The sequence below is a fragment of the Vidua chalybeata genome, chromosome 16 (genome assembly GCF_026979565.1).
Source record: "Vidua chalybeata isolate OUT-0048 chromosome 16, bVidCha1 merged haplotype, whole genome shotgun sequence".
Taxonomy (NCBI): Eukaryota; Metazoa; Chordata; class Aves; order Passeriformes; family Viduidae; genus Vidua; species Vidua chalybeata.
In genome coordinates this window covers 11,458,238-11,465,267 of record NC_071545.1, presented here as the reverse complement: position 1 = coordinate 11,465,267, position 7,030 = coordinate 11,458,238, and the positions used below count along the sequence as shown (strand labels likewise).

At 48.2% G+C, this 7,030-nt stretch overlaps 1 protein-coding gene across 3 annotated transcripts; it reads left to right on the top strand.

Moving 5' to 3' along the window:
- The first annotated feature begins 1,260 nt into the window (after positions 1–1,260).
- Positions 1,261–4,632, top strand: PSMG3 (proteasome assembly chaperone 3). 3 transcript variants are annotated; one of them, XM_053957999.1, is made up of 3 exons: positions 1,261–1,599; positions 2,153–2,370; positions 4,388–4,632. In XM_053957999.1, the coding sequence occupies exons 2-3, from the start codon at positions 2,155–2,157 to the stop codon at positions 4,538–4,540; spliced, it is 369 nt and encodes a 122-aa protein (XP_053813974.1). In that variant the 5' UTR covers positions 1,261–1,599; positions 2,153–2,154; the 3' UTR covers positions 4,541–4,632. The 3 variants fall into 3 exon arrangements, with proteins under 3 accessions (XP_053813974.1, XP_053813975.1, XP_053813972.1); XM_053958000.1 differs by lacking the exon at positions 1,261–1,599 and adding an exon at positions 1,736–1,791; XM_053957997.1 differs by lacking the exon at positions 1,261–1,599 and adding an exon at positions 1,822–2,017.
- Positions 4,633–7,030: the final 2,398 nt, after the last annotated feature.

Genomic DNA, 7,030 nt, shown 5'->3' with positions numbered 1-7,030 from the left:
AAATAAAATGAAGTCTAGCAAGGATGGCAGAAAGAATCCAGTCCTTTGTGTCCTGAAGTAAAGTTACTCTCTGGAGAAGGCAGAGCAAGAATAAACTTCTTTATGAGTCAGGAGGTTTTACTGACAATACCTGCTATTATCTCTGTCAAACAGGCAAAGCCTCGAGTGATTGTGGTAAGCAAGAAAGAGGAATGCTGTTTATTCAGTGCTGGAAAACAGACTATTTGCCAGACTGCAAAGAGTACCGAAAAGGTATTGAGTCTCTCAGTTTGAATTAACCACAAAAATAACCTGCTGAATTAAAAGCTTTTCCATGGACCTCTGCTGCTCTCTAACGGTGCCTTAAAGGATTCTCAGCACAAAGTCTATGTGTTCCTCCTGTAATCAAGTTTTGGTAAAACTTTTAATGCAAAACAAAGAAAAGAAGTATTCATGAGGTCCTTCAGAGATGTTACCTGAACCGATAACCCACAGGTCAGATAGCTATTGCTGTACCCATGGCCAGGATATTTGGGATGTGGTGAGGATGCTGGTAAAGGAGAGCTAAAACATGGGATTGCAGGTTTTGACTGTATTTTAGATGCAGCAATTGCAGGAGTCTGGGTGGTTGCAAACTTCTGGGAAATGCCAGTTTTCAGGGCTTTGTATAAATTAGAATGCAGAATTTTTATTCATGAGTACCAGTATTTCAAAGGGACAAATTAGCACTGCATTGATTGGGTATAACTAATAGAAACTAAGGTTTGCACCTGGGACAGACACATTTGGTTTCACTCTCCTCACACACGTCTTTATTTTATCCCCCAGTACAGCTCCAACAGCTCGGACATCTGCCAATGCTCGCTCAGCTAATGGCAAGGCCACTTCCATGACCAAAACCAGCCTTGTTTTCATAGAATCACAGAATGGTTTGGGTTGGAAAGGACCTTAAATATCATCTTGTTTCACCCTGTCGTGGATGACACCTTCCATTATCCCTGGTTGCTCCAATCCCTGTCCAACCTGGCCTTGCACACTTCCAGGGATGGGGCAGCCACAGCTGCTCTGGGCAACCTCTGCCAGGGCCTCAGCACCCTTATCGGGAAGTCTAAGTTGTAATAGCCAATACTCATTTCTTCCCTTTAAGTTTAAAAGCATTCACCTTGTTCTCTCTCTCTCTGCCTATGTAAAAAGTTGCCTCCTTTACACAAGCCCCCTTTATAAGCTACTTTTATTAAGATGGGAAAGCACACGCAGGATCTTACAGTGTGGCCTGACAAAATCCAGTACTGGGAGCAATCGCATCCCATGGGGAAACGGAGGGAAAAACAATATTCACAGCCCTTGTAGGTCCCCAGGGTCACCCGTCCCCTCACATGCCACCCCCTCATGGCGCAGGGGGGTCCTGCCCTGTGACTTCTCCCCAACTCCCGGCGTGAAACGGGGAGAAACCGGGTGTGGAGGCCGGACCGGGGGAAGGGGCTCATCCTTCCCCCGGAGAAGGGGGTTCATCCCCGGGAGGAGGGATCGGGTGCGGCAGCTCTGCGCGAGGCCGGCGGAGAACCGTGAGGAGAACGCGGGGGGGCGGACATGGCGCCTTGCCGCGCGCGAGCGCAGCGGGTAATGGCGGCGGCGCTGAGGGAAGGGGAGGGAACAGGCCGTGAGGGCAGCGGCTGCCCTGCGCCATCGCCCCCCGCCGGCTGCGGGAGGGAGAGAGGGAGGGATGGGAAGGGAAAGGAAAAGAAAGGCGCCGCTTCCGCCACGGCGGGGCGGGCCTGGGCGGAGAGCGACGGCGCGGCGGGGCTGGCAAGGGTAGGGGCGGTGAGGGCCGCGGCCTGGCGGGATGGGGGGTGGCTGTCTCCCTGTCTCCCTGTCTCTCTCAGGAAAAGCCTGGTGGAGCCGGGGTGGAAAGCAGGGCTCGAGGTTTCCCCCTCGGTACCAGCTACCCGCGTTAGCGGGGCCCCTGTCAGAGGCAGCGGGGCCATGCGGAGGCAGTGATGCCATCGCTGCGGGGCTGCGAGATCCCTCCCAGTCAGAGGTGCGGGTTTGCACTGAAATTAACTTAACCGTGGGTATTTCAAATTATGGGAAGGATTCGGTCTTTTTGTAGCCCGTAGGGCATGTTTTTAATCGAATGTTGTCGTACTGTTGTCGTTTTGTTCTTTTTCGGAAGCGATGGAAGCGAGTCCCATCGTGACGTCCAAGCAGCGGGAGGAGGTGGTGCACGGGGTGCCGACGGAGGTGGTGTGCACGGCCTTCTCCAACTCCGTCCTCGTGGTGGTCACACAGTACGGCAAGATGGGGACCATCGTCTACGTGGACCCCAACACCATCGGCGACAACGTGGGCAGGCCCTCGCTCACCACGAAGGTGCTGCTGGGCAAGGATGAGGTGAGGTGAGAGCGGATGCGAAGCGCAGAGGCAGCAAGGATAAGGGGGAAATGTAGTAGGTGGGGCTGTGCAAGTTGCCAAGGAGTTGATGAATCACAGCAGTTAAGCAGTGTTTGAATAGTGATAAGATTAATTTTAAAATGAGGAAAGAGGGTCTCATCAGAAAAGTATGTGCGCTCGTCTGCTCTGTGGACATAAAAGTTTAACTAACCGTGAGTGGTTTGGCGATCTGTTGTTTTGTATCCTACAGGATATGGATTGCTTCTGCATGTTTATGGAAAGTTTGATAAAGCTCTGTTGATTTAAGGGTTGCAAGATTAAATATGCAGCCATTGATAACCTTTTTGGGTTTCTGTTCCAGTGAGTTTGTTTTCCTTTTCAGGTCTGTTTTCCCACCCCCATCCTCTCCCATCTATGCCAGCCCCATAATGGACTTTAGTTGCCCACTCCCAAGTGTGCCTGCCAGCACCTTCCCTTGATAAAGTTTAATTTGTTTTGCTTCAACAAAATGAGGTTTTTATCGACCATTTCACAAAGCTAGCGAGAAAGCAGAAGCAAATGTGTTTTGCAAAGCATCATCTAGTCAAACATTAAAACAGAAAGTTACAGAGCTACAAGATTATGAGGCTTTCCATCAGGGTTGAAGCTATCACATATTACTTGCTAGATTTAACTAGAAAAGCTATAGCAATACAAGGTCCTGATTTTATCCATGACTTGTCCTTGTGGAGTTCTTTCTCTTGAGCAATAGCCTTCCCTTTTTTGGGAGATACTTTGCTTTCTCTGCTTTGATATCTGCAAATGCTAACCACCTCCACCCCCAAGCTTATTTTGTGTTTTATTTGGAAATGGGAAGTGCTATGTTTACTTTGTTCCATTCTATTTTTAAACAATTCTAACTAACTGATCTAAACTTCAAGAAAAGACTTTCACTAGTTTGCTGCTTTCCTGCTTGTCACTGCTAACATCCTTCTGTGGGATGATTCACACTTCCAAACAGCAGGTGAAATCAAGCAAACTCATCCTTCCGACAGACACACAACTATGGGTGTAAATAAAACCTAGACAAGCTGGGTGGTTCGAAGCTGTGCTGGGTGAGGTTGAGACTGGACATGAGAAAACAACCTCTTCACCAAGAGTGTGGTCAGACACTGGAACAGGCTTGAGGTTGTTGATGCTCTGAGCCTGTCAGTGTTTAAAAGCCATTTGGACAATCCCCTGAATGATGTTTTAACCTGGTCAGCTCTGAGTTGGTCAGGCAGTTGGGCTAGATGTCATTGTAGGTGCCTTCCACATGAAATAGTCAATGCTGTTCTGATCTATTCTTGTTAAAGAAACCTCATGGAAAAGGTTATATCCCTTTTTTTGCCTCCTTCAGCTTCACTACTTATTTCTGCTCTTCATTATTCTGTTAAAATAAAAGGCAACATGTCTGTAACACCAGACATAGAAAAAACTGTGTATTTAACACCATTTGGGGATTCTCTAGGAATTACAAAAATAACAGCTTTTTTTCAGAGCTTGTCAATGGAATATCCCCTCTTCAGAACAAGTTTTTAAACAAAAAAACTGTACTTGCAAACTTCTTTAGAAACCCGGCTCTGAAGGAAATAAAGGCATTTGGATCCATAGCTTTTCATATCATTTAACACGGTGCCGTAGTTCAGGTGGGAGGATTATGGAAGGAAAGATTCTCCGTACTGTGTTTCCAAGTTTCCCAGACAGTGCTGAACTCAATTCAAGTGCAGCTCCAGTAAAGTTGTTTCTGGGTGGTGTGGGTGGCTGGCACACTCATGGGACCAAACTCTTCCCTTTTAAGCTGTTTGAGACCGTGCTTTCTAAAGTTCCCTGTCCCATGGCTTGCCTTTGCTGACCATGTTGGAACTGCTCAACAAACATCAAGCTCAGTCTGAGTCCAGAATCAAGAGGTTCTCCACATCACTCTGGGACTCTTCCTCTCCTGCAGGAGGGCTCTCCCATCTGCAGGAGTGTACATCTGTATCCCTTTGCTTTTCAGCCCCTCGTTCATGTCTGTGCCAAAAACCTGGTGGCATTCGTGTCACAGGAAGCTGGGAACAAACCTGTTCTCCTCGCCATGGCTTTAAAGGACAAAACCATGGAAGGAATACAGGCTCTACGAGAAGTGATCCGGAGTTGCCAAGTGTGGTGAAGTTGTGCCATCTGGATTCAAGGAAATGATCTTGAGCCCATGACTCATCACCACCTATTTAAAAGGACTAGAAATGAAAATGATGGAATGTCTTTGTGGTGGTTTTGGACGTCCTGAAGAATTTCATGAATTTTTCTCTACTGTGTAGAACATTTGTGGGTTTTATTACTGGGACAGGTTTGCAAGTCCATATAGACAGTGGTGAGACGAGAGCAATTGTCTCAACATAGGAGGGAAGTGCTACTTTTATCATGTTGGGTGGGTCATTTATTTGGGAAAGGGCTCGGCACTGCACATGTGTCCTGAGGAGCAGCAGATGCCAAGCTCTGTAGCTGTGCCATACCGCAAAGGGGGAACACCCAGTGCAGAGGGAATAAAAGAAACACTGTCAAATCAAATTTTACCTGTTTTCTTTTTTGCTCTATGAGAATCTCTTCAATTGAAATACAAGCCTTGGTAAAAAATCAACAGTTCTATAATGGGAAAGATTTTCTTGCCTTTTTTTAGGAAATGAGTCCTAGATGGCTGCTTTTGTCCTTATGTCCATTCCTTTCTGGATGTAGTCTGAATTAATTTTCTACTTTCACTCTGATTTTAAAGAGAGGCAGATCATGACGCTCTGCAAATTTCATGAAAGCTGATGTCAGGGTGGAAGGCAGGAACCCAAATTAGCTGTAAGAAAATAATCTCTGCCAATGGATTATGTGGTACCAACACATCGGAGAAACAGAACATCCAGAGGCTGATCACCTGATCATCCATCTTAGGAGATGTGGGGAAAGATGGTTTGAGGGGTTACACAGGATTGTTTCTGACAAGTCACTTACAAAATGTGTCAGATTATGTTGTATGAGCTGATGCAAAGATTAATAGCCAAACTTTTGCTTGGAAAGCACATTTGTTTTTACCTCTTGTAATAAACAACAACAAGTAGTAAATTTTTAAGTGAGCTGTTGCACACTTTTGTCACTTATGTACTTGACAGCACAGACGGAGGCCAGGTCTTGGATTCTGGGAAGGAGGAGTTGTGCTGAGACCAGTTGGTACAACAGAATCAGCCCAGAGCCTGTGCCTGCCCCATCATGGTGATCCAGCTGCCAGGTCATTCTGTTGCTAAAAAATCCCCTGGAAGTAGAAAAGCAGAAAATGGATTTCGAAAGGACTCTTTTCTCTGAAGTAACAGTTATTTACAGCATTTAAAGGGATTATGAGAAATGAAACTCTTTTTAAAAAATATATTCAAACACTGCAGGCTTCCAGCTGCCCTTGACAAGAAACTTCATCTAAAAATAATTTTCTAAACTGTGCTTCCAAGAACCAAAGATTCGCATCTGTCAGAGCTATAAATTTTTCCTCTTTTACACTTCCCTTTTTTTTTTTTTTTTTTTTTTTGTCTAGGAAGGCTGAGAGAGGCATGTGGAATTAGTTATTGTCAGTCTTGGTTTACTAGTAGGGATTCTCTCCTGACACAAAACTGAGGCTCTTACTGTGTCCACAGCTCCAGCAGCTTGAGGAGAACATGCATGAATCAGCAAATTGGATAGAAATTGCATCTTCCACTGTGGTGATACAGTGGCATACCCCTGCTGTGCCCCAAAGGGCTGAGTGTTACTACCTAAAAGCCAGGCACAAGTTAAGCACCTTCATTTTCTGGCTGTGTATGTGCCACCTGGTCTGCATAGGACGGTGGGTGAGGAAAGGACATGGAAACCTCTCTGATTTGATGCTCGGAGCCAGGACAGACTTACCTTGCTGCCTTTCCATGTGTGATAAATTAGAGCACGAGCAGTCGGTCCTTCGACTTTGCTCCTCTCTGCGCCACAATAAACCAAGGGGAAGGCCTGCTCAAACAACAGGCACAAGGTGCCACCAGCTGCCTGCCTTTTAGTCATTGTTCTCCTCCAGGTAGGGATTAATTCCCAATTGCTGGGAAAACTGCCTCTGCCACCCAGGCAGAGCTCTTGCCCTCGGCCACAGGACATGTGCTGGGCGGGGGGCAGTGGCTTCAGGCCGCACCGTGGCTTTCCATCCGTGTTTGTTTTCCGGGCGTGGGTGCTGAGCACGGCGGACTGGAAAGGTAAGTTAGGTAGCTTTTCTGCAGGAGACAAAGCCCGACCTGCTGCTCCAGCTCCCACGGGGCCCGGGGCGCAGGGAGGGCGCTGGCAGGGTGAGCCGGGCACAGCGAGGGGGTGCTGGTAAGGTAAGCGGGGTGCTGGCCGGGCCCGGGGCACAGCAAGGGCCAGGGGGGACTGGCAGGGAGAGTGGGACGCTGCTGGGAAAAGTGGGGTGCTGGTGGGACCAGGGGAGCAGCCAGGGCGAGTGGGGTGCTGAAGGGGCCCAAGGCGAGTGGGGCACTGGTGGGAGCCGGGGAGCAGCGAGGGTAACTGGGGCAGTGGCAGGGCCCGCGGCCAGCAGGCGGGCAGGGCTGGGAGGGTGTCCGGAGGAGGAGTCTCCAGCGGTGCAGGTGGAGGAGGGCACGGGGGATGCAGA